The 27,537-nt window shown below is 41.2% G+C and overlaps 1 protein-coding gene across 2 annotated transcripts in view; it reads left to right on the top strand.

The window, feature by feature from the left end:
• The window catches only part of FSTL4 (follistatin like 4), a 206,799-nt gene extending 180,342 nt beyond the window's left edge, over positions 1–26,457 (top strand). The window contains exons 7-15 of one of the 2 annotated variants that reach the window (XM_035560768.1): positions 511–631; positions 8,137–8,298; positions 9,305–9,439; positions 10,853–10,879; positions 15,949–16,067; positions 18,605–18,754; positions 19,377–19,484; positions 22,551–22,660; positions 25,755–26,457. In XM_035560768.1, the coding sequence (XP_035416661.1) occupies positions 511–631; positions 8,137–8,298; positions 9,305–9,439; positions 10,853–10,879; positions 15,949–16,067; positions 18,605–18,754; positions 19,377–19,484; positions 22,551–22,660; positions 25,755–26,457 (1,635 nt within the window). The remainder of the gene's footprint in view (positions 1–510; positions 632–8,136; positions 8,299–9,304; positions 9,440–10,852; positions 10,880–15,948; positions 16,068–18,604; positions 18,755–19,376; positions 19,485–22,550; positions 22,661–25,754) is intronic. The other variant, XM_035560769.1, reaches the window with a different exon arrangement.
• Positions 26,458–27,537: the final 1,080 nt, after the last annotated feature.

The raw sequence follows: 27,537 nt of genomic DNA, 5'->3' as shown, positions 1-27,537 counted from the left end.
TGATTTGAAGTAAATTTCCTTAAAAGAAAGCTTTTTGTCTTCTTTCCTGTCTCCTGCCGAGGATATTGTCTTAGCTGACGAACAGTTTCAGTTCTTTCTTGTCAAGTCTCAAGGTTACAGTGCGTTTTCTAAGAACCAGCATAGATAAAGGAAACTAACCCACCCAGAAGTTAATGTTGTAGGCATCTGAGGTTAATGGGTAGATATTAAATTTCCCTGTAAATTAAACAGCTGGAGATTGCCATCTTTTTATGTGCAAAGAGCACCTTGTTAACAACCAGCACAAAAGTTCGTATTCTCAGATGAGTTACTTTGCCTTACTCTGAAATTGCCGCTCATTTTCTCCTGTGTGTTGATTTATGAACTTCAAAACTCGCTGTTCAAAATTCAAGCTGTGTTCCCAAGCTGTGATACTGTCAAAACCACCGAACAGGTGACCTCCCTTCATGTGGTGTTTAAAATATTTTTACTAAATAATAAGGCTCCTTTCCTGTCTTTTGTTACATGCAGGATTTTGGAGAAGACGATTCCCTCTACATCACCAAGGTAACGACTATTCACATGGGCAATTACACCTGTCATGCCTACGGCTATGAAGAGCTGTATCAGACCCACATCCTTCAGGTGAATGGTTAGTAAATGGCATATATGACAATCCACTGAAAATGTTCCTGTAAGCAAAGTTGCCTGTTAATCTCATTCGCACAAAGACATGAAAAGCTACGCACCAAATTGGCTTTGTGTGAGAGCAAACGCAGCTAGTGGTTTCTCACTCATGCCATCACACAGGCGATCAAAAAGATAGGTAGCACGGGGGGCCATATGTATAATTACCTGGGCTTTAGCAGATACTGACAGCTTGTTTTACAGTTTCCAGAGAGTGACGAGCAGTGTTTCAGAGCCTCTCTTAAACTAATGACTACTTTTGTCAACAGAATTGTTGCTTCAATAATTTCATCTTCCAGAAAATAATTTCTGTTGCATGAAACAGCCCAGGATATTTAAATACAGCGCTGTGTTTCCAAAACTAGCTATCCAACTTGTAGCTATATACCAGATTATTACCTGGCTCTAGACAGCTTGGTTCGACTGAGGGCTATTTACATCAGCTTGCAGATATGGCCCACTGGCTTGCAAAATGAGGGCAAACTGTTTTACGAGTGAGAGAATCACCCGGGCCATATTCCAGCATCCTCATTCACCTGCGTCCCTGGACCACATTTGAGCCTGGTGGAACTTACATTCTGGCCTTCACTATCTTTCTTTTGACCTCAAACTCAGTCAGTCAGATTTAGTTGAAAATGACCTTAGCTTAAACTGGCGTTCCGTGCCATATGGAGCACTGGGGGCTCTGAGCCAGGAGCATCAGAGGGGCTGAGGAGATAGACGTGTGCATCTCGGAAGACACCTTGTTGCCCACGTCATATAAAGAGCAGATAATCCCAGCCCTCTGGACATGATTGATTTTCCCACTTTGTATCCGGCACTGTCAATTCCTCCTGTGCGAACCGGACACCAAATGGCAGCGAGCTCACGCCTCTTTGCTGGGGTGAGAACGAGAGCTTGAGGGACAAGCCCGTGGAGAATCCAACTCCGCGGCACATCCAAATCTATCTTTACTTCAGGCACTTGAAAAAAAATGTAAATCCTTTTCCAAATCGATACTGCTTCCTGTCTGATTCCCTCTGTACCAGCTGTGCTCCCCATCCCCCTGCGCTGAAGGTCCCTTTGAATCCGGTGTGCTGACACGACCAGCAGTACCTCTGGAACAGGGGACAGGGTAACCCTTATGAATAGATATTGTAATATTCTGGTCTGAACATACTGAGTTTTACAAGAAAATTCAACAACTTTATTACTGGAGATGCATTATAAGGAAAATTATTATTTAGTTCTCCCTGTAGATGTGCACAGACCTCTGCCAAGGAGAGCTTATCTGCTGGTAAGAGCACACAGCTCTACCCAGGCTAACAGAGAGAGGCTGACACGTAGACAAACAGTAAAAAGGGATAATTATGCACTTTAAGGAGCACCACAGTGGACGTGGGGCTCAGGTTTGACGGCAGCTCAGGTCCCTGGGATGTGCCTAAGTGCCCCCCACCCCCAGCGAGTGCACAGGGGAGAGCACAGAGCATCCAGTTGATTTGAATGAAAACCAACTTAATGTTTCTACATAACAATTTGTCATCTTTTGAGATAGTAAACTGCAAAGTCTCAGCAATATGGATAACTAGATTGTGCATGCTGCAGCTGGGAAAATAGGTTTCCTTCCTCAAAGTGCCATTTGTTTGATGAACGGCAGTTGAAAGAAAAGCAAGCTAACAACTTAATACCGTGTATATTATGTGATATATTCTGAGAGCTGAATGGAGTTTAGTTGGCAGGCGACAATGTAGACTGTATCATCACTGAGAATTTAAGGCCCAAAGGCTTTGAAACTAAAACTGGAATGAGACGAAAGCTAGCTGGAGTGTGGGGAGGGCTGGATTCAAGCTGCAAAGCTGGAGCGTACATGTGCCTGCCTCTTAGCTTTAACTTCTTGAGAAGATCACATTTTAAATAGAAGTTTCATACCGCAGCTGTATGTGATATTTCTAATTAATACAAAAGAAAAAAATATATAACCATGTTGTCTTTTTAAAATTGGTATATAGTCTTTAAATACGGCAAAATGCCATGCATTCTGATATCAGCCTGGACTTGCTAGAAAACACTGTAGGGTCTGGAAATCTTTGTCTTACAGCATCTAATGTTCCTGTATGAGCCATTAGGCTTTGCAAAACCAGGGTTTTGCAATTGTTAATGTGGCTGGCTGCCCACATCATTAAATTCTCTCCTGTTCTGCCTGTGTCATTGCTTCCCTCAGCAACTGATGTTGGGGCTACGAGAGCGATGACAGGACAACGCTGCTTACCCTCAGACATACCCTGGGTTTCCAAAGGCAGAGCATGTCTCAGAAATCCTTCTTGCTTTTTAGAACCGTAAAGGACAAATTGAGGAATTTCTCCTGACAGGAGTATAGGGAAGAAGCTGAGCTGAGCTGAGCGGAGATGCAGAGAGCCTAAGTACAGTTCATTGGCTCTGTTCAGTGCTGGGGATTGTCTGTGTCTGTCTGAATCAGACTAAAAACTCCATCTTCAACCTGGGCTTTTTGCTGTTGCTGTTCTGTATTAGACTCAAACTGTAAGGGAATGTGACAGAAATAAGTGAGCCAGAACTGGGATGTATCTGCTTGCCTGCCTCCTCCAGGGAGGGGATAATACGCTTTTAGCATCAAAAAGACAGTTTTGCTTCGTTTCATTTTATTATTCTACAAAAAAAAAGTAGATTTTTTTTCTTTTCTTTTTAATATTGAAGACAGTTTTGGTTTGTTTGTTTTTTTTATTATTCTACACACACACACAAGAATATTATTTTCTTTGTAATAGTGAAGACCCCAAGTCTCTCTATTGGGAACAAGTAGGGAAAGAACCAGATGGAAGCAGTAGGGTTTATCCCTGATCCTTCCCAAGCTCTCTGTCTGTATGGGCATGTCCCTACTTTTGGGAAGGGTTTCAGTTAATTCAGTACTTTTGGAAGCTGCAGTCAGTCTTCCAGTGTTCTCTGTTCCTTTTCATGCCATCTGGGGCCTGACTCATTGCTCCCACTGAGTTCCCTCAGTCTACCTTACAAAACATTTTATTGCCTTTTTCTCCTTAAAATGATCTGATCCTGGTCATGTCCACCCTCTTTGCATTTTTTTTTCCTTTGTTTAGTTGAAGGGGAAAAAAGGTTTGTTCTGCTCAGCTGCTGAACACTATGTAGCACTTACCTTTGTGTGAAAATCAACACACGCAGAATCAGCTAAAACATGCATTTTTCCTATACCTGCTTTTGAGTTACCTGATTGGGTTTTACTTCATCGGATCAGCTAATTGTGTTTTCACTTGCAGTGCTGGAGTGAGCTTCAGCCTTAGAACACATGGCTCTGTGAACCTCTAGGGGTTTTCAGGAAGAAGTCCTACACGTGCAGTGTTCATCAGGGTTTGCTAGAACTTGCTCAGCTGTTTCCCAGTGTCACAGATAACATGGGTGGGTCCAGATGCTCTTATTGACAAGCAGAAATGAGAGTGCTGTTAGGCAGAAAATGTGAAGACCACCACATGAATGCCCCAAACCACTGGGACATGTCTTCTGGACAAGAAGCATAAAACAAATGTGACATGCTGCCTACATGTGACATGGTGTGTTATCGTTAGGTTGGGTTGATCAACCTTATGATTCCCAGCAGTATTAAAATTTAAGTCAGTGTATTTATACACATGGCCCTTAATGCCTTTGGAAGAAAAGGACGTATTGAAAGGCAGCACAAAGTTTAGGAATGAAAAATTCATGTTTTGTGCTATGTCTTTGATCAAGAGGAGCAAAGAACAATAGGAAAATTATGTTCTCTCCTATGTATGATATTGCTTGGGAAATGTGTACAGCATGCACTAACTGTAGGGAAGAAAGGACATTTATCATTTTCAAGAGGAAAAAAGAATTTCTGAGAATAAAAAATCTCATAAAATTGTAATCAACTATGAAAACTGATAGTTTGCAAATCAAGAGCCTGCTCAATGTAGGGCATCCTTTGCCTTGGTCCTTGCACTCTGGAAAACATCGGCATAAATCAGAATATCGTATTTCTTGTAAAGAGTTTTACAAAGCTATTTGATCGTCATCCTAATGGTAAAGGTCCGATAGGACAAGGTGTCCAGTAACAGAGGGGTGTTTTAAACAGAAGTTTTGTTAATGCGGCATTTCAAGAGAAAACATACAAGGCTGCAAACTCCTTTCAAATCATAAATGGGAAGATTAAACCATCTGAAGTAAATGATTAATGTATTAATTCAAATAACTGCTGGAGTATATAGGTCCTGTAGCAGCAGTGTATGTCTTTAGGGCTTGATACTGCCATCCGTACGCATCGTGTGCTTTATCACCTGAGCTGTTTTACTGTAATGAATTGGTCTACTCACAAGTAAGATACTATTCAGTATGCAGTAGTAGGCAATCTACCTAATCTCCTACTTGTTTGAATGCCTCTATTTTTTCAACTTTGCTTAAGATAATAGCCTTTTTATATTGCCTTTGGCTGCAGGCACAGTAATGGTTAGTAATGATATATATTCACCAAGGGAAATAGCAAAAGGTAATCCATATATTCCAAAGTCTGGAGCTAAAATCTTTGCAAGTTTAAAGTAAAATGTGCTTACTTGGAATGTATTAATTTGTAGCAAGGACAATAAAAATGCATTCTGCAGTTTGCTGTTATCACAAGGCATTTGCATGCAATAATTTACCTGTGCAATGAATTATGTAAGACAAGGGAGAAGAAATGAAAAGTTTTCAAGTGGAAGGACCAGGAAAATGAAAATAGGGCAAGAACAGAGGTGCAACACATATTTTTATAGGTGAAAATAAACAGTTTCCTCCTTAATTACTGCTGAAAATATGTGCACCTTGCTGTAATTTCAAGTTCAGCCAATTTTCAAGCAGAATATTGATGCAGTGAGCTACCTTTTGCATAATCAATCTGTTGTATTTTCAGCTCTGCAGGAAAAATATGTGCATTTCTTAGATGCAGATATTGGGCAAAAAAATTGAGAGATGCATGTAACCTGCTTTGTGAAGGACGACCGTGCTTCTAGGAGGGGTGGTCCTTCATTGCGGCAGGCACTGGGAGTGCTGCCATGCGTGTCCGTGCAAACAGGAAAGCCTTCAACAAACTGTTCTAAGAAAACCCAATCAACCAGTGCTGATTTTGAGAGCATTAAGTGGTAGGTGCCTGGGAAGGGCTGTATTTGTTCAGAGTCACTGGGTAAGGAGGCACTGCTGGGCTTGGAGCAGAATTGCTCTGTGCCTTTGACCGTTTGCGATGCACTGGAGAAAGGCCTGATCCTGATCCAGGGACCCACCTCTGGTCTGGAGCCAGGCAGGCGGAGCAGCTCAGTGCTGCTTGTGAACTGGGAGAAGCAGGTATTTGCCTTCTGGAGATTTACAAAAGTACTCAGGAGCACTGAATACTCACTGCCAGTTGACTTCACAGGGTTTGGACGTCTAACCTGCTTGGGTCTTGTGAGATTGTTTTCTGTGCACTTACTTACTTACTTACTCTTGTCTATGGATCTGAATAAATCACGTAGGCTTTCAACAGACCTCAGTTCCTAAATTGTTTCATTTAAAACTGTTACTAGTAGCAAACAAATCTTATGTGCAACAAGCACCGAGTGCAGGACCTTCATAAAATTCTATCAAAGTGAACAAAAATGACTGCCTTTACCTTACTGTGCCTGGAGATACTGACTCAGAGAAATGGAAATTAATTTTCCAAGGTACAGAAGGAATCAGAAGCTCCTGACTCACGGTCTTATTCACCCAAATTGCATGGACACTGTCTCTTAAATGCAGGGAATGGCTCTGACAGCTGCTGGCTGCTTTCAACAGCAGATCGCTTCCTTTGCTCTTCTTCCACTTGATCTGGCACCTCCTGAAGTCAGGAGGAGCATCAACCCTGACAGTAATGGCAGGAAGAGAAGATAAAAAACCAGTAAGTGCTTTTATTTAGAAATTGCAAACTCAATTTAATAAAACAAACCTTGTCTTTTTGGTATCCTTCTGATTAAAAAGCTCTTATGTGGTGTTTTACTCACTGCCATGCTTCTTACAACGCACTTACTTTTCTTCACAAGTAAAGGAAGTGGAAGAAGAAGAAATAAGTTCACATGTCCAGTGTAGAAGTGGAATTTAAAGACATGCCTTTACATCCACTTTTTTTTTGCTTTCCAGTTGCCCCTAGGCATTTCCTCTCAGATTACACTTGAACAATCTCTCTCTTTTAAAGCTATAAAAACAAGTAGACTTGAGGGCTTTCCGTCATGGCTGATTTCGTTCCAAGTATTAACCAGAGCTGATGACTCAGTGTTTTTTTAAACAGCTGGTAGGTTAGACAGAAGTAAAATACATCTCTCTCTGGTAAGGCTCATAAAAAAATAGAAATAGAAAGATGTAAAGTGTATGCTAGTGACTGTAATTATTCAAACTATCCCCATATGGATATATAGATATATAGCAAGCTACAAATACAGATTTCATTTTATTCGAAAGCAACTGTTGAGTGCATTTACTTTTGCCAGTCCTGGAGCCTGGTGATGGACTATATAAAAACACAGTAGGGAGTTAGATACCTTAAGCCAGTGATTTCCAGTGGAAGTTTGTTATTGACTCATTCAGGCATTCTAAAGCCCACCCATATATAAGAAGATGACATGTCCCTTCGTTTTCAAGATGGGATTGCTGGTCTGGATGTGAAGCATATCTTCACATTTCCTTTTATTAAGTCCTTTGAGGTGAAAGGAAGGAGGGATGCTGGTGTTTTTCCTCCACATGAGCAATGTTGCAAATCCCCTTTAAAGTATGTGAGAATATTGTTAAGAAATAGTTAGTGGGTAGTATTAAGTCTGGTTGATTTGAGCAATGAAGGCAGCATGATTGAAAATCAATGAACTTGTCTAAAATGGTAATATAATTAGTTGTTCTGTCAATTTAGTATATTAAAGAGTTCAGAGGCATCTTCTGAAACAAGGTAAGTCACATTTTAAAAGCCTCTTAGGAAAAAAACAAAACGAAAACACATTTTATTTGTTTAGAATAACAGGTAATAAATGTATAGGCCATTTCCTTATGTATATTTGATTAAAATGTTGAATAACGTGGTACATCTAATAGGAAAATGCTGTGCAAGGACTCAATTCCTCCCTTACTAGATTCAGTTGAATTTATACTTTAATTTTTAAGTATGTGAGTGTCTTCCTTAAGTTTTAATCCATCTTCCCTGAAGTTCAATCAGTCGCTTAATGAAAGAAAGCAGGAATGGTCTAAGTACCAAATCCCATCTCCAGGTTGCTCCCTGGCATTGGCATATTAGTTTACTCTTTTCTATTACTATTTTCTGTTTTCTGCCCCGAAGTTGGGCTGTAGAAAAATCTTCGCTGTAGCTTGTGCTGAAAACCAGGCCACAGCTCATTCCCTCGGCTCTGGGATCAGACCTTCTCTGCAGCGCGGGCTGGCAGCGGGCAGGTGAGCTCAACGTCGCCAATTCCTTGTTCCCCGCAGTGCCGCCGGTGATTCGCGTCTACCCTGAAACGCAGGCACAGGAGCCTGGCGTGTCAGCAAGCCTCAAATGTCACGCCGAAGGCATCCCTAATCCCCGAATTACCTGGCTAAAGAACGGTGTTGATATCATGCCAAAATTATCCAAACAGCTAACGCTCCTAGGTAAGAACAGAATTTTGATTAATTAAAGTATTGTAGACGGGGATTAAGGAGGATTATTTTGTACTTTAAACTAGAAGTTCTTGTACTTTCACTAAGCCATGGTTGTTGAAAATCGTGTTAGAAAACCCCTGTTCCTCCTTTTTATCTTTTCCTCCAGTGAATTTCTCGGGTAATACAGTATCGATTGATATAAGTGGTAACAGTGTTCTGGTAAAAGACGGTGTTTGTGATTCTCCACTGCCTTGCCTCTTGTGTACATCTGTGCAAATCAGAAGAGAAATGCATTAAATCTGTTCTCAGGTGTAAGGACTTCACAGGGTGCAAATCTGCAAGTCCGCTGGGAATCAGCCTGTGGTTCCCGTGTCTTCTCACACCCACCTCTGCAGTGGGAACTGGGCTCTTCACTCTTGTTGGTCCTTATGTTTCAAATAAGGATGTAACATGCAATGAAAGACGACAATATTTCTCTGCAAATTTCTGTGTAATAATATTAAGAACCTTCCCACTACCATCCCAGTCGTTCTGTGGTGCATTGCAGACCTCCTCCAGCACTGGTAGCACAGACACCCCTGCGTGGCTGGGTGCAAAGTCTCAAAATCTTCCAAAGGTTTTAGACAATAGCCCCACTTCAGAAAACAAAATGATAGGAGGAACTGTAGAGAGACATCTCCCAAGCTTCTTGTGATCTGATGAAAAACTGTTTCCAAAATCAATGTGAATTTTTCTCTGCTAAAGCCAAAGCATTCTTTTTATTAACAAGGGGACATAAATGAAATTTCATTTATTCTTTGCACTTGGGATTGCTCTTTGTTCGTTTCTGGCACAGAGTTTGTTTGTGCTAATGGAAAGAAACAAAACATCAGCTCTCATGAGAATTGCCCAAATACCTCCATTTATGTACAGGGAAGCGCTGTGCAGTGGGAATCCCCCACGTCGCGGCCATGGCAGTGGGGAGCAGTTAGCAGCAGTGGGGAACCCCGCTCACGGGTGGATGTCTTTCTTGCAGCAAATGGAAGCGAACTTCACATCAGTAGTGTTCGCTATGAAGACACTGGTGCCTACACCTGCATTGCTAAAAATGAAGTGGGAGTGGATGAGGACATATCTTCACTTTTCATAGAAGATTCAGCAAGAAAGACCCGTAAGCTGAATTTTTTACATAATTTGTTTCTTTAAAGCATATTTAAAATGAGATGGCATACATGCAATTTAATAGTTTAGGCCATTGCATGCATTATATGGGACTTTTGCTCATAAGGTAATGACAACTTTGTCTGTGCATTGATCAGAGGATTGGAACTGTGTGGGGAAGATAAAACCTGTTCATCTAGAATGATGAGGCCTTTCATGTGCCAGAATCATGCTGGGGTGTGGTATAGGTAACACCTTTACTAAAGTAATGAATTTGCAATTTTTTCAGATATCCGAGAATCCAAAACTTAATTTTTTGTTGAATTATTTATGATTTCAGAAAAAAACATTTCATTGATTTCTGTACAAGGCTTTTTTGTTAGAGACAGTTACGAATCAAAGTTCTCAAATACTTAGATGTTTGGAAAATGTTCTGATTTAATTATTTTATCTGTAATTACATTGCTGACTAGTAAAATAGGTTTCCTTTGGCGTGAAATTATCTTCCACTTCAAAGAAAAGTTTTCCCAGGAACTCTCAGTTGTGTATTTCCCATAGGAATGTGGCTGTGTTACCTTGTCCATACTGTCCCCGAAACACAATTAATGATTTTCGTCTGTGGAAAAGCTCACAGAGCCTGATCCTTCCTAATCCTTCTGCCTTAACTACCTGGGAGATTGCCTGGGTTCACGGTGATACTAAAAGTCTAGGTGCAAATGTGATCTTGCTGTTTTCTGGCTGTTAATATAGAAGTTGGCCATAAATATGCATTCTCATGGCAATTCTTTGGAAAAAAATATATTCTTTTCCTCATTAAATGGATTTATGTACTCTTATTAATATCAGTCTTTTCCCCAAGAATACTTAAGCAAGGAAAATTACAGTGTGTTGATAAATAATTGGATGTATCTTAAACAGAAATTCAAATATAGCTGTACTTTTCAGGAGGGTTTGAATACTAAAAGAAAATGTAGTTCTTGCATGAAATTCCAAGAAGAAAATCTGCTAAGTGCATAGCCGCTCTAACTGCCAGTCTCAGGCTTCTGAAAGATGTCATGTTTGCTAGTTGAAATTGTACAGAAAGCCACAGCCTGTACCATACCTACAACTACATTTGAAGATAGCATCTTCTGTTTTGTAAGACTGTGATCTTTGCACAGGCTAAAGTTGTCCTCATTTCAGTGAGGATTTTTCCCATGTCATAGCTTCAGAATTGTCTCTAAAAGGAGTAAATGTATTTAGAAATATGTATCTGTTCTTATTTTTACTTTACTAGGATGAATGTTACAGTTTTCACAAGTTAAACAGTTCATTTAAACATGCATGTTAATTCGGTTACTTGCTACAATGAAAATTTTGACATTGTTTTTTTTTTTTCTTTTCTTGATTATTTTCTGGCTTTCCCAATTTTCTGATGCTGCAGTTGCAAACATACTGTGGCGAGAGGAAGGTACTGCAGTAAAGTTCTTTTGTTGTAGTGATAATGTGCTTGTCTGCTTTAGTAATTTCATGATGGGCCATTCTGCACTGACTTGCAACTAACTCTGTCAACTTTTGCAGTTATCAGATTAAGTACAGACCAGGAGTTTAAAAGCTAAAGTATTCAAATGAGAGGTGTCACTCCAGTGAAATAAATCCTACTGATAACTTCTTACATTTTCCCATGATGGAATAATAAGTGACCATAAAGTACAGAAAAATGGGAATTTTATATGAACTGCCACCAATGCAAGTAGCCTGAGATTCCCAAGCTACATTAACAATTACACAAGTGTCAGAAGTGCTCCCAAATTACCATAATTGAACATGTAAGGCATAAATTCAATACACTGCATTTTTAAGCAAGCAATGTAAACTCTTCCTCCTTAGTAGCATGTATTGATGTTTACTAGGTGAGCAACAAAAATCGTGTTCTTGTCTGTTAAGCAAAAAACACCCTCAAGTTTTACTTCCCTCTATCCTTTAAATCAATGCAGGGTAAAGGTTACCCCATTTCTCCTTGTTTTAATTGGCAGTTAAGATCTCTAGTTTGATCAAATTTATAGTATGCCCTGCACAAGGTCAACATCTGCGTATCTTGGAAGCCAAATTAGAAGAAAAGGATCCTTAAACAGCTAATTGACTCAAATATATTATGGAGGCACTTGAAGTCAAGATTGATTTGATTTTGTATGCACTGGTGCTGTAATTGTTTCCAAAACACACAGTGAGAAGCTCTCAAGCAGCTCACCCATATGCCACCTGAAGTACGGTGCCCAGAAGCATCAGTGGGGAGCCTCCTGCCTTTGGGCACTTCAGCCTGCCAGAGCAGGGCATCCTATTCACTGGGAGAAGGTTCTTGGATTGTCCAAGAAGTCCAAGCATGACAGTTCTTGAGTCTGCCACTTGCATGTGAGGAAGCTGGGACTTTGCTGCCCTTCCAACCTCGTGGAGGTCTCTGTGCAAAGACTGTTTCGTAAGTCGTGCCCCCAGGTACCCACAACAAGAGTTGTGCTTTGTGCCCTTGGCTTGGAGCTTTTGCTATGGCTTAGCCTAAAAGATTTTGGGGGGCAGAAGGAAAGTGCCAGCCCATAGTAACTGGCGCTGCCTAGGTCTATAGCTGAGGTCCCGCTGCTGGCTGCAGGTACGTACTCACACCAAAGGCAGCCGGTTGGAGGTCATGAGATGTGGCACGACCACCTATGACAATTCTGCAGAGTTTGTACACCACCCACAAGTGCCAAGTGCATGGCTTTGAAGAGCATCTCTGTACTGCCAATGTACCTGTAAATGGCATTACAGGCACTAAGAATTGCTATTTCCCTTCTGCTTAGAAATGAAATCTCTCAGTCCAGCATCATCTGCATAATGCTACGTGATTTAATACTGCATCTCTTACACTTCTTTTTAAAGAAAGTATTTGGATAACACTACCAGATGTATAGAAATACTTAAAGAACAACTAAGAAGTTGGTTGCAGAAAGTCTTATTGTAATTCTGCTAAACAATATGGACTTACTGCTTATCAACCTTGCACATTTTAAATAAACGTATGAGCAATTTACAGGGAAAGCATAGGCAGTAAAAGCAGATTTACTATTGATGTTCCTAAGCAATTCAGTATCTTTAGAGTAGGTTTATTCCCTTGTCTACATTCTGTAGTATTTGTTCAGCACATTCATTCTAGACAAAGAATCCACTGAACATACCTTAACACGTGAAATCTTGGCACAGAGAAGGCTCGTAGAGAGGAATGGTGTTTTTGTTTTTACATTCTAATATCAACTCTCAATTCTGTTAGAATGAAAACTTAAGTGTAAGTAGAAATATTAACAACTGGACTGCGCTCCTTTAAAATGATCACATCCTCGTGCTCGCCAGCCCTATGTCAACTAAAGCTATTTGTAAGATCTTATTCAGAATATTGCACAGAACAACCTTTTGCTGTGAGTCACAGTTTTAACACAAGTAGTTGATCATTTTGAAAGTTAGTCTACCAGTCCTCCCTCAAAACCTTTCACAGACCACACATAAGGAAAACCTCCAGAAATGAATGCACATAGCATGACCTGCCAGGTAAACACAGGACTGGAAGCATGTGCAATATTTACTCAGCGTGCAATCTAGTTTTTAGTCTTTGTACAGAGAAAATGATGAGTAGCCCAAAAGTAGAGATTTGTTTTCATGCCAGTGTTCATTTTCAGAGTGCGTGCTGCTTTCTTTATTCCTGGATAAAGGGAACATATCTTGCCAGCAGGCAATCATCAGTTATATAAAGGCATGCACTTAAAAAGTTGAAAGCCTTTTTGTTACCTTATGTAAGTTCTTAAATACTTTCAAACATTTAGGTTAAACTGAGGAAAATTATTCACGTATTGGTTCAAAGAGTATTGCCCTGTGACGGATTTGCCCTTTGATCTCCAAGGGGAGCAATGCAGGTGTACATCTCAGTGGAGACTATATTCCTCAAATAAAGAAAACTCTTGTCGTCTGCTGCCCTCCTGAATTTCAGTCTTGAGTCAACAAGTGTCCATGCTTTATTTCTTCAGCCGATGAAAAAATAATAAGGATGTTAGAGCCAGCATCATCTGGAACGGTTCAGATGAGACGGGTTACATTTAGAACGCCCTCTCCATTTGTTGGTCTTTTTGTTGTAATAGTTTTTTGTCATACAGATGAGGTATGTTGGCTTTAGATTTTGAACTAGTTGTGTCATCCAACCTGTCTTCAGTTAAAAAGGGGGGCAAAAACCAGCAACAACCCTGGTCATTAGTCCTCTAGCTCTAAATCTATTACCAGCCTCACTAGTATCAATCTTACAGCTGAGCAAAGTTCTCCATTGCCCGCCTGTGTATTGAAATAATTCCCCAGACCAAACTGTGGCAGCAGTGCAATCCAGCCTGGAATCTGTTTTACCAATTCCCCTGAGCTTGTTTATATATGTACCCCAATCAAGACCTGGCAAATACTTTGTAAGTCACAGTAAAATGCCTAGTCTGACTTGTAAAACACCTGCTTCGTTTAAAAATCAGTGTGAAGATTACTGACTGCAACAGCATTTTAATTTCATTTCATAAACTCTGAAAAGAGCATGCCTTCAGTGTACCTGAATGTTGTTAGTAAATTGTGTCATATTTTAACCAGTCAGCAGTAAAACTTGCAATCATTTTACTATAAAATAAGTGGTAGGACTTGCCAAGTCACTTGCTCTAAGTCTACTGAGGTGAAATGATTAGAAAAGTATTTTTGTGACAAATTAAGGCCTTAATTCTGAAATACACACTCATTGTATTTGGAGTTTTAGATAAAATCACACTACTATTGTGCATGAAAATAATGATAAGCATCTTCACAATGGTTGTAGTTTGTTGCCTGCCTGTCTCCACATGTTAGGATTACTTACCTCATGACTGTGCACTCATTCCAGACAGGGCCAAGTTCTGCCCTCTGTGTATTCACTCAAATCCCATCGAAGCAGGTGGGAGCTGTGTGCATGCTGTGAGCGCAGGTTTTGGCCCAAAACGCCCAAATGAAATGCTTTAACATACTCTTAAAATAAATAGCCCGTAGTCAATAAAGGTAACCTAGTTGTCAATGGGAGTTCAGTAGCTTTTTTTCTACATGCATGAACCCTTACCATGGCATCACATTTAAGGATCCCAGCTCCTGTACCCGCCTGATGCCCTGACTGGGGTATTTCTGTTTTTTAGAGAGATTTAACTTCAACATTGTCAGTACAGCAAGCACCTGATTCTGAGAACTTGTCCTCCAAAGCCACTTATTTGGCACAAGAAGAGGGTTTTTTAGCTCCAAAAAACCCTCCTAACCTTACTAAACTGTATACTCAATTAAATTCTCCAAAAAAATACATTTATCCAAATTACACGTTTGTATCATGAAGTTTTCCTGTGATAATTTGCCTCAATCATGCAAACAGTTGAGATGTGAAAACTTTATAGACATGAGCAGGGTTTAAAGCTGCCACCGCAGGAGCAGCCAAAGGAATTGTAATGCTGAACATTGTTCAGATCTGTAGAACTGGGAACTTATTTCTCCATAGTTAAAATATAATTAATAAGAAATTACAAATTATCACATCACCATATCATTGGCAGATGGGTACACATCAGCATTACTGGGGGTGACAGTAGTCATTGCAAACATTTACTGGTGGTGGTACAAAAACAAAAAACAAAAAATGAAATGATGCTTGGATCTTTCTAATTGGAGTGTTTGAAAAGATCCCGAACATTTCTCAAAGATGCTTATTCCTGCAACTGCATGTAGCTGAGGAACTAAATTATCAGTGTTTTAAGGCATTTCTGCATGACAGAAATGAGAAAATATGCTCTAACAGCAAAGCAGTGACAGACAGCTAGTTTTCCAAATCTCCCGGAATGCCCCAGTTGTGGATAAATGAGTGCTATTGCAATGCTGAAGTACTCCACATTTGTGAATTACAGTTTGCAAGATTTCAAAAATGTATTTGTTTTGGTGGCTATAGTTCATTCAGATAGTTAAAGAAAATAGAGGATATATTTTCATTCATGGACAGCTGTTAAGCACATTCATTTTGCGTCACAGTTGCAAGAAGTGAAGTTTACTGTAATAGGACAGCTTGGAGATTAATTTAAACTAAAGCTTCTCGCTCGGTTCTCAAATTATTAGCAAACTATTTTTAATGAAATCATAACAAACCAAAGCCATAGTCTGAGAAGGTACAATAATAATCACACAGAGGCTTATTTAACTCAAGTCCTGCTTTGTACGTTAGCACAAGACCTGAACACCAATACTGGTGTACCACTGCCGCCACCAAGGCAATGCATTTTTGAATGTGTCTGTACCTCTTCACTCCTTGAAGCCCTCGTTGTGACATGAAATTTGATTTTGTGAATGCACTGACTGCATCCAAATGACCAACCTTTATGTAAGGCAGATTTTGTTTGTTGGGGGAAGTGGGTGAGTTCTTATAGTCCTAACAGCTATGGATACGTACAGAAAAAAAATGCTTCTCCTTTTGCTTTATCCCCCTTCAAGGCCTGAGTGTTGGGAATATGTTCTATGTCTTTTCTGATGACGGGATCACAGTCCTTCAGCCAAATGAATGTGAAATCCGCAGGCACATCAGGCCCGAAGAGAGAATTTTCACGAGTTATGTAAGTCCTGAACCCAGCAGCTGTAGCTGACAGCTGGGAAACTTTCTCTTAATCTCTTCAAAGGTTGTTACTACCAAAGGTTGACAGTTACGTTGTGACTTGGTGGGCTTCATTTGACATCCTTGAGGTTAATCATCTCCACTTGAAAATTAAGGGAACTACGTATGGGATAAACCTTGGATACATTTCTCAGACTGAATCGCAGCTGGGAGGTAAGTGAGGATGCGGTGAGGTTTGTTGTCCCGTGCTGGTCCTCCGCATCTTCTGCTGCTGAAGCAGAGACCCACACCATCCTTGCTTGCTGTCTGACATTTTCTGCCAGCACCAAGTTTACCTAATCCTTGCTGTAGGAAATTACAAGGGAAATTTGTTGCAATGTCAGTGAATTTCAAGCACTGGCTCGTACACGGGAGCTCAATGTGGCAGGTGGGATAATGTGTGCCTGGAGGCTCTGAGAGGCCAATGTTTTCTGTGACCTGTGTCATGTACTCCTCTACAATAGCACACATCATGTACACACACAGGAAGCTATCACATCGCCTAAAAGACAGGTGCTGAAATACATCCAGAAATGCTTTGTTAATCACTCCTTCGTTTAGTTTTATGAAAAGTTCGATTTACAGGGTAAACAGAACATGATCATAGCCTTGCAGGCTGGGTTAGGCACTACTACCATGGGCCGTGATCTTTCCGTGAGTCTGTATTCTTTGTTTTCTAAAACTCATACATATGTGGTTGATAGTGTTTTTTTGTCTACTGGAATACTTTAACAAAACTTACTTGGTGTGTACTTAATAATATTAAGCCACACTTCAGCTGTTACTGCTTAAAGAAAGACATCTTGTGTTTCTTTTCCAAAGAGCTGTAAATATTGAAGAGGTGGTTCTGGAGAAACAGCTTGAAAAGCACAGAGAGCAGGCCCTTAAAGAAATAATGTCAGCACAGTGGTGGGCATAAAAGGGACTTTTATCGTTATTATTTGGCTGCCTTTCAGAGAGACCTCTGAAGGTTTCCTGTGGATATCATAGTGCCCTTTGTCGTGGTATTGGGAGGTTTGACTTTTTTTCCTCCCTTTTCTCTTTTAGCATCCTGAGTGTTTGCCATGCAGACAGTGATACCAGCCTATGATTTATCAGGGTATTCCTACAACAAAAGTGTCCTTATTTGCTGTTAGAGGCGTAGCTGAGCAGTGTAACTGAAGGGTGGGTGATCCTCCCTGCTCCCCTTGGTTTGGGTGGACGCTGTGCTGCCAGAGCCCAGGCCAAGGGTCTGCTCTGTGCCACTGCCAGGTGTGCTGCTGAGGATGAGGAGGGCAGTCTGGAGTGTATCTGGAGCCTGTCCGGTGCTCAGCTGCGTGGATGGCTGCTGGGAGCACAAGGCTGGCTTTTGTAGCTTGTTTTAGCTTGCTGTAGCAACAATCTCCAGCCCAGCTGGAGGGCCAGAAAGCAAAACTCAGCCAAGCTGTTGAGTCTTGTATCTTCAGCCCTTACACGGGTCTCCATTGAGGTACTGAGCTGGCAGGGCTCTGCTGCTTAGAGGTGAAATCTTTTCATCCCTGATCATTGCTCTGATACAGACTCGGTGCTGGCATTGCTTTTGTTTGTGCATCCCCTTGCCCTCAATAAGCTCTGCTGCCCTGATTGCTTCCCCCATGGGGGGTTGTGCCATTATTTACAGTGACCCAGCTGTTGCATTGACAAGATTTAAAACCAACAGTTGTGCTCACTGAAATATATACGTGTTCACTTTGGTTTATCCTCCTTTCTGCACCACAGCCTGGTCCAACATAAATGCCCATTCACGTTAAGCAACACGACTTTGTAGAGCAGCCAACATGCAGAGGCTTTCTCGTGAGATCACGTGTGACTCTTCAAACTTAGGGTGACAGTGAGCTCCCACTGAAGCTAATACCTGTTTTGTACAGGACTCGGTGAGTGGAAGATCTGCAACAAAATATGGCAGAAGGCAGTTGAGAACAAGGTTTGTCCAAAGTATCAGGATTTGGTTCCTTTTGAACGGAAGTTTCTATGCTGGAGCAACAGATGGTAGGACCCTGCCTATTCTGCTCTGTTCCCTTGAGCACAACCACCATAGAGCACGCTCTCCTGAACTGAAAATGAAGAATGTATGAAAAATATAAAGCTGATATTCAGACAATGTAATTAATGTAAATCCCTGTTTTTCAAAGCACACAGTGATATTTCTATTTTTGTTAAGTACTGACAGCACTGCAAGTCTTGCTAAACCAAGGTGTGCTTCAAAAGGTAGATCCATAGACTATGTAGTTATTTAAATTCAGAGTTTGCAGGAGGTCCAGCTGTTTGATGTCACTGGGTAGGGCCAGGCTGCAGTGTGGTACCAAATAAAATAATTACTTCATGTTTTCCAGGAAAAGAAAAGAAAAGAAAAAAATCCTCATCCTAATGGAATCCCCATGGAATTGTTTTCTGTGGCTTTCAAAGCTAACCTTCTTACAGCTTCAGACCCTGAACTTGTAGAAATCAATCCTTTTCTTCTTTTTTTTTTTTTTCCCACAGGAAGAGATCTGTCCTAAAGCGGAAGGTGAAGGCACTCAATCCTGCCTCTGGGCTTCAGCAGTCAACGTCAGAGACAAATATATTTATGTGACACAGCCTAAGCAGCACAGAGTAATGATAATTGATATCCAGACTCAGAAAGCCATACAGGTACTAACAAGAGGAAATCTTTATTCAAGGATGGCAAAAGTTCAAAAAGACTTTGATACAGGAAAATAAACATAGATTTTTGCCCAGTGGATCTGCTGACATCACTAAAAAGTTTGGCCCGTGTTGTTTTCACCCGTGTGGTCACACTCTGTCATTCACTGTTCCAAAACCTCACTGGCAGGAAGAAGTTCCTTTATGGGGTGGTTATCATTGTCTCAGGGCTGTGTCTGCAGCTGGGCTTGCAGCTAACGTGGTAAAATGATGCTAGAACTCATTTCTGACATATGCTTACTGAGCTGCTGCCTGACGTTGGTTATAGGTAGGTTAGGAAGAATGAACTGACACAGGTATAGTTCAGGCAGAAAATGGATCCTGATCTGCTGTAAGTGACAGAAGTTGGAGGGATGTCTTGCCAGAAAATGGAGATGAGCAGCCAGATTTTCTATTGCTGGTACTTCTGCTGATCTCTCAGCTGATGAGAAGGTAATTGTACAAAGCTGTACACATGAGCATAAACAGTGGTACCTGGGAATGTCTACAGTAAACTAATGTAATGTGTGTTGTGTGCATAATGAAATTCATATCACTATGTAAATATGTATCTCTCTTTTTTTTTTCCAAGTCCTTGGACGTTGACCCGTTACCAACCAAGTTGCATTATGACAAATCCCACGATCAAGTGTGGGTGCTTAGCTGGGGTGACATGCGGAAATCCTCGCCAACGCTGCAGGTAGGCCCTTCTGCACCCGAGCCTTTGCCCTTCCTTTGCTTGACATCCTTAGTAGCAAGCTGCTGACTGGCTGCTTGCAGGTAATTAACAGCCTTTAATGGTCTGGATGTAAAGCTGCCTTTTCATTTGCATATCTAGTGTGTTTTATTCATCCCTCCTCTGTCCATCCTCACATATTTTTCCTGCTGTTTAATTTGTTTTTGAGCAATGACTGTGCCATGGGCTGGCAGCAGGATGGCTTTGTTGCCAAGGTCTATTTTGTTTTAAGGCTGATGACAGAGCCAAGTGCCATAAAGTCATCCAGCATGGGCTGGCAGCTGACTGCGACCAGCACGAGCATGCGATGCTCCGAGTCATTTGTGCAGCCAGCATGAGTGCAGCTTCTTTTTAGCTTGATTGAGGTCTAAAAGCAGTGGGTACCAAGAAGCCTGAAAGAGTGTACTTTCTGTACAGAAATCTGTCACTCTCTAGCCTATTGGTAGTATTTCAGCAGAGGTGCAAGTCAGGTTGAGCAACACACATTCAGGGAAAGCATAGGGTAAGGACTAAGTGCAGTGCACCCTTCTCAGACATTACGAAGACCTGCAATTTTTTCTGTCTGCAAACAATTTGGGTGCATTGTGTGTGAAAAGGAACATTGAAAGGTGAATGCATTGCACTGTGCCTCAAGATTTGTAACTCATTTCGGGATTGCTAGCCTATCGCTCTCATTAAGGTTAGAGCAAAACCACCCTATTCTCTGCTTTGGTAAAGACATTTACCTCTTCTTGTCTTTCACGTGGAAGTCCAGGTTTTCTGCCAATGCACTAAATTGCTACTTATTTTCCTTAAACTTTACCTATTTTTTCACTTCTTTCTCTCAAGCCTTAAGCTTTCTTTTTCAATGATGATAGAGCATAATGCAGCAGAATTTTTATCACAGTAAAATGCAAATCTTTAACAGAGGAGGTGGTGGGTTTGTTCAGTGCTTCTGAAAACCGTGTATTATTATTTAAATAAAAGATAAAAATAATCTCAAGGGTATGAAAGAAGCATGATCAGCAAAAATAAAACCTCGGGGACATGTTCTGCTGTTGGGTGTCAGTGACTGCACTGGAGCAAAGCCAGTGAGCTCCCTGCAGCTGCTCATGCTCAGCACGACTCCGACCAGCACGGTGCTGACGGGGCACAGGAACATGCATAGGCTTGGACATCGAAATGAGCTTCCTTTTCTGGATTGCCCTGGGGAATTAGTTTTTCTCGTGTAGGCATCTAATTGGGCATTTTGCTGCTGCTGTATGTCATATAACAAAGTGGACACCAAACCTGATTTGATCCATCCAGACGTTCCCCTCTGTAGTATTTTCTGGCACCTGCTGCCCAACCTTTCTGGACCCATGGAAGACTCATGAATATCTTTTTACCGGAAAATTTGCTTCTGGAGCTACATCAGAGCATTCGCCAACAGAGTGAGGAAGCAGAGAAGAGGGGCTTTGCTTTCTGACCTGAATACCTGCAAATCTGTAGGCTACACCAGTCGTGGGGCTGCCCAAGGCTTTGCTGGAGGCAATGCCCCATGAGTGTGGGACGAGCACAGTCTGTGCAAGGTCGTATCCACAACCTGCAGGCTTTCAGTTAGAATGAGGAAGCGACCGGCAGTTCAACACAGGCATTTTCAGCAGAAACAGAATGGGGGCAAAGCAACAAAGTTTTCTGAGGCAGTGCCACCAGCTAGCCTCACCGAGGCACTAGCACAGTTTCCTGAACAGGGTATAGGGAGACAAAATGGGCTCTCTTTACCTTTTCTAGCTCAATTTCCTCCACCCAGCTGTGAGAGGTTTCTGTAATTAAAGGAGAGATGGCTCAAGCATGTGATTATTAAAAAGAACACACCGTCTGCACAGCTGGAAACTTGTTATGAGGCTCCAGCTCTCAGATAGTCCTTTCCGTTAGCTTTATATAGTGCAGTTACACATGTGGAGAGTGGGATTAGCACCAGCATTAGCAGATCTTTTCTTTTTTTTCCAACCGTCTTTTCCCAAAAGGTGGGCAGCAACTAATCTGGTGAAGTTTGTTCTTCAAACCCGGCGTTGTTAGCTGCCGTCATGCAATAAAATATCTTTTTTAATAAAAATGCTACTGTGCAAGTAGATCTAAATTTCCACTAGTTCTGTGGAAGTCGGAGATTTATCAAACAGCCCGTGCAGCCGACTAATGGGATGCTGTTGTTCAGCCATTACTGGCCTCGTGAAAGCACTGTGCAGGAACAGGCATCTTTCTTGAGCAATTTAATTGGAAGAAATCTAAATGGCATGGTCAGAACGGCCGTCTGAACTGAACCTTGTAGGGTTTTAGCATTTCCTGCAATGAATTGTGTAGCTATAAGCTCAAAGCAACTACTGTTGCACATTACATGAGCAGAGTATCCCAGTGAATAGACTAAAGTCATCTTGAACCAAGCAAATAATCTGAGTATTTAACATCTTCATTACTGAAAACTTCTGCCTCTCCATGTCTGGAGCAGTCGGGGAGCAGAGTTTCTGTGGCAGCAGGGGCGTGGGCTGTGCTGGGGGATGGCACGGGGGGAACAGCAAAAAGGACTTGCTCTGCTCCCCCATGAGTCTTGTATGGTGCAGTAGGTGGATGAACAGGTCTTCTCCTTCAAAGTGATAATTAACTGCTGTGAGTTAGTGTTTGAGCCTTCGAGCTGGTAAATTATCACTGTGCACCTAAGTGAGATTAATAAATATGACCGTGAAATAACTGTTTATTTTAGACAGCAAGGAATAAATTATTGTGGTCTTAGTGTTGTCATACTATTTCAGCTCCTGCATGACTGCTCTTTCTTGCAATATAAACGTCTTATGAAAGTAGAGCTGTGTACTTACCTTACAAATGTCAAGCCTCAAATACTATTTATTAGCACACCTTTTTCAAGGCAGCTACACCAAACAGTATTTTGAAGTCGTTAATCAATTTGAGTCTACTACATCCTTGGGAAAAGCCACTCGGCACCGTGTATGACTGTGTAATCTGTATTTACCTTTCTGCTTTTCTTGCACACAACCTTGTGTGTGTTTATTGCAGGTAATACCAGAGGCGAGTGCAGGGGAGTATCAGCATGTTATCCGCACGCCATTTGAAGGAGTGGATGATTTTTTTATACCACCTACAAATCTTATTATTAATCATGTCAGGTAAGAAATTCTCGTAATGAATATTGACAGTGACCATACTGCTCACTTCTAGTGAGGATTTGTCTAATAATCTTACAGCACTTTACAAATGTTAATGAATGAATTTGTAATTGAGCTAAATATTCTTGTTTCCATTTCACACAAGAAATGGAGAAATGCTTGAGCAAATTATTTACAGTTATTCATCAAATCAATGAAACGGTGAGAAACAAACCTCAGCTTCCCTTAGCCCTTGCATGGGCATTCACACCTCGGCTTGGTCAGCCGGGCCTCTGTGCAGCAAAGCACAACATGCTGTCCTGGCTTGTTTGTGCTGGGAATTTGATGGCCAGAAAGCTGGCTTCCTCGTCTCAAAACCACTTGTTGGATCAAGGATTTATTGCCGGAAGTGGTAAAAGTTTATGCTGCTCGAAGCATAAAGCATGGGCCTTCCACATGTTTCCAGCTACTTACCTGTTCCAAATCTGTTATTAGATCCGTGTGTGAGGTGTAAGATTTGAGCAGAAAAATGATATGCACTGCACATTAGAAAGAAGAAGAAGAAAGAAAAAAACAAACCACCTCTACAAACCATCAGTTTTGAATGTTAATGTGATGTAGTGGTTAATGAGATTGCATAAGTTACATACTAATAACTTGGAGTAATACTGACTGCTTCCCAGCAGGAACAGGAAGACTCCCATTAAAGTTATCAAAACTGATGGTAACTACAAAGCAATTTATACTGTTCTTACCATGTTATAACATAACAACTGCTTAATCATCTCCTGTCACCAATATAGTTTAACTAACTTAAACACTCCAAAAATCATAATGTAGCTCCTTACAGTAAGCTTAGATTCCCTGCAAGGAACAGTAAGGTCACACTTAAATTATTATGTGTTGAATCTGATCCAAAATAAATAACTTTGCTTCCTGAAGCACAAAATAAGACATACTTCATGGTTTTCATTCTTAATTTTTCCCTACCTCGCTTTTCCAGTTTGCTTTCAAAGTAATGGTATGAGTAAGAGTAGTGTCAGGAGGTAGACGACTGCTGAATGTTAAAGATTGGGATGAGGAGGTACAGTCTGGGTTCGAAGACAGGAAAATGGAACAATTTTTTTGTTTGTTTTCGTGTGGATTTGTTTGTTTGTTTGTTTGTTTCAGTGTGATTAATCAGCTGCATACAGATGATCTTCCAGGAAAAATATTAAATGTAGACAACTGCCTATAGTTTTCCATGTGCAAAGCAGAGAATGCCGTGCCTAATTTCCTATTTCATTTGGTCAGGGCCAGATCTTTGTCAGTTCTCTCTCACCTTCAGCACAAAAAAATAATTGCTCACAGTCTAATGAGACTTACTGGGATCATGTTCTAAATTCTCCACTCAGAAACAATAAATGGTGATTCCAGCATTTCCCAGGAAGGTGAATATTTAAGCAATCTCTCCTGAGAGCCAAAAAATATTTGTATGCAAATGTTCCTGCATATGTATTTCAGCTGCCTGTTATTTCAGATGGATATCTAGAAATGTATCCATTTTTATTAGTTCCCAGGGTAGATTGCTGTCTATTAAAAACTCTCTTAAGTGCAAGGCTCTCGTTGAGATTTCAGATCACAGATTTCATGCAAGCACTGTGCCTCTTCTGCAGCTGTGTGCACATAAAACACATTCTGACCCACTTTTTTAAATTAAAGTTTATGATAAGAACCATTTTTAACTTCTTCAGGCATTTGGTCAAGTATTAAGGAAGTCTCAAAAAAATGCTGTAAAGGAAAGCATGTTTTGAAGTGTACTTAAAATGCGTTCATCCAGGAGAAATACAAGTGTCATATCCAATTTCCCCACACACAGTGCACTACGAATCTCAACTGCAGATATTTTGTGAAGTCTCTAATGGATGTGAGTGTAATGGGAAAATGAAAGGCTTAGTCCAGTGATTTTCATGGAATCATACACTACATTGGCTCGTTCTTTAGAAGTGAAATCATTGCTGAGTGTCTCATTGACAGATGGATTAAGAATAAAAAAATAAACCCAGTGTTTTAAGCAAAATATCTATTATCTGCACACAAGCACAGTCCTCCATGTTCCAAAAAGCAATTTTACATCTTTCAGGGAAGGAATACAAAACTAAGCACTCACTTCATTTCCTTCTCTCTGCATTGAATGGATGAAAAGATGTAAAATTAGTTTTTGTAAGTCAGTGCCAGTGACCTGTGAATCCAGGGGAACACAAACAGGCTGCTTCTATGGGCTCCCTCTCAAATTAAGCAGAAACCTTTCCTGGCTATTCTTGACCTTTTTTGTCTCCAGCAAAGGTCAGGTGTGCTGCAGCATATATCTTTTAGAGAGCATTTATTCCTCTGCTCACTGTTGTCTGCCCTCTCTGGAGCACAAAAACAAAGACCACTTTTCTTCAGCGCACCCTTGCTCATTATCTGCCCTGAGAAATGTTTTCCACCTTTCCTGGGCTGGCGGGACGGTGCCTGACACAGCCTGCTCCACACCTTGGCCTCGCAGCTCCTGCAGTGGTCCCCAGGCACTGCAGGTACAAAGTACGCGTCAGAGCTGCCCTCAGATGCTCTAATTTGGGCACGTTGGTGTTCTCTCCGCGGTTACAAGCGTAGTTCAAAGGTGCTCTCTGCCCCCAGCCTGACAGGGAGATGCTCTCTGTTGAACACTGTCAGGTTTCCAGGAAGTCTCGAGTATATAATGAATTACTTCTATCTAGAACTGAAACAGATTAAATACATAATTGGTCAATGTGCTTTACCTGCCAAAGAAAAGAATAAAACGAAAAAAGAAGAAAAAAAAAGCCTGAATATTCCTATGATAAATTGGTCTTCCTAACAGAAGACTTGGAATCAAATACCCAAGTACCTATTCAGGCTTCCAGGATCAGTTGCTAACTTGCACTGAAATGTATTCCTCCTTTTAGTGCATGTTAGAAGCACTAAAACGACAGAGGTTTCTTGCAGAAACCACACAGCCTTATTGCACACAAAATTAAGAGGACAGTGTCCCAGTTCTGACGACTCCCCTCGTTTTTCAAGCACACCATCAAGTCTCTGGAGTCATGTCTTCTCAGTGTCCTGTTTTCTATTTCAGATTTGGCTTCATCTTTAACAAATCAAAATCTGCAGTCCACAAAATTGACCTGGAAACCGTGACCCACGTCAAGACCATCAGCTTCAGGAACTACAGCTGCGTGCCGCAGACCATGGCCTACACCCACCTGGGCGGCTACTTCTTGGTGCAGTGTAGGAGGAACAGGCTGAGGGCTGCCTCGCCACAGCTCCTTATCGACAGCGTTACCGACGCTGTCATCGGCACCAACAGCGACGTGTCGGGCACTCCTCACGTCTCCCCGGACGGACGCTACTTGGTCAGCGCGGATGAAGACAGTGGCAGGATCAAAGTCCAGGCTGTAACTGTCCAGGGGGAAATCAAGTTGATTTATGACTTACAAACAAACATACACGTATCTGATCTGACATTTCAGCCCTCTTTCACTGAAGGCAATCAGTACTATATATATGCTGCTTCACATTTGCAAACAGATGTGCTTTTTGTAGAGCTGTCAACGGGGCAAATGAATGTATTGAAGAATTTAAAGGACCCTATCACATCCAAAGACTGGCCCTGGAGCAGCCACAACAGAATTATGAAAGACAGTGGATTATTTGGACAGTATCTCATTACACCAGCTAAAGATTCATTGTTTGTTATAAATGGGAAGCAAAATACGTTACGTTGCGAGGTTTCAGGTATAAGGAGGGGTAACACAGTGGTCTGGGTTGGAGAAGTATGAAAGAGCAATAGCAGTAGAGCCTTAGGCAGGCAAGTACCAGTTGGACCTTTACACTGCAACAAATGAGCAGTAGCATTGTATATTTTTACACTGGTAAAGAAAAAAAAAAGAAAAAACAAAAACCCCCTGTATAGGCTTCATGGTACAACACTGGTCTACTTGCAAGTTTTATAAGGTATGCTCTGCTAATAGGAAGTGGTTTTGAAGGGTTATTTTTTATTTAGGGGTATGATTTGTGGTTATGAGAAAAATGCTGGGAAGCAAATAATATCTCCACTGAGATATCACATAAGCCACAAAACCTAGTGAATCTGTAGAACAAAACAGATTTTGAGTTTCCGTATTGAGGGGCTTTTATGTTATGTTCAAGCCATCCGTTTTCTTTCCGTACACCTTGCCCGCTCGCTGTGCTGGTTGCCCCACCTGATGACTGCAGTTAAAATTCACCTTTGGATGACAAGGGAAAATAAGCATCAGAGAGCAGTTTTCAAACCGCAGAAACCTAGGAGAGCAATTTAATGAAAACTGATCAGTTTTCTCTGCAGGATGGCTTTGGGAGGGTTCACGGATGTGATTTCAGAAGGAGGCATAACAGAAATAGTAACTGTCAGCTCGCTTTCTTCTGTGCTTAATTTTGCTCCTGGTACTACTGAAAGCAATGTTATGAGTCCTGCCTCTTCTAATGCATATGTGTATGATTGCATGTGAGAAATTTGGCATGAAATATCCAGGCCATTAGAGTGGATAAAAGCCAGAAAGCACTGGGGGGTCAGAGTTTGTATACAAATATTTATTGAGAAGGGGGGCATTAGTCCTTAAGTAGCTTGCGAGTCCGGTCAGCTTGGGCACAGGATGCAGAATCTGCTCTTCAGTGGGCAGAGAATTAGCTAGGGTTGTTCCCACAGGAGGCAGCAACGCTTCTAGAAACTGTTGGTTTCTCTCATTGAATATTTAGTAGTACTGAAGTCACTGGGTTCTTCACAAAATACTGGCTACAATGGCATAGGGTATTTTAAATAGGAAACTCACTCACTTTCTAGTTGTAGCCTTAATTTTCAGGCATTCTGGGAAACAATTTTT

The sequence above is a fragment of the Cygnus atratus genome, chromosome 14, assembly GCF_013377495.2.
Source record: "Cygnus atratus isolate AKBS03 ecotype Queensland, Australia chromosome 14, CAtr_DNAZoo_HiC_assembly, whole genome shotgun sequence".
Taxonomy (NCBI): Eukaryota; Metazoa; Chordata; class Aves; order Anseriformes; family Anatidae; genus Cygnus; species Cygnus atratus.
The sequence above is the reverse complement of the archived record's forward strand: the minus strand, read 5'-3'. Positions and strand labels throughout refer to the sequence as shown.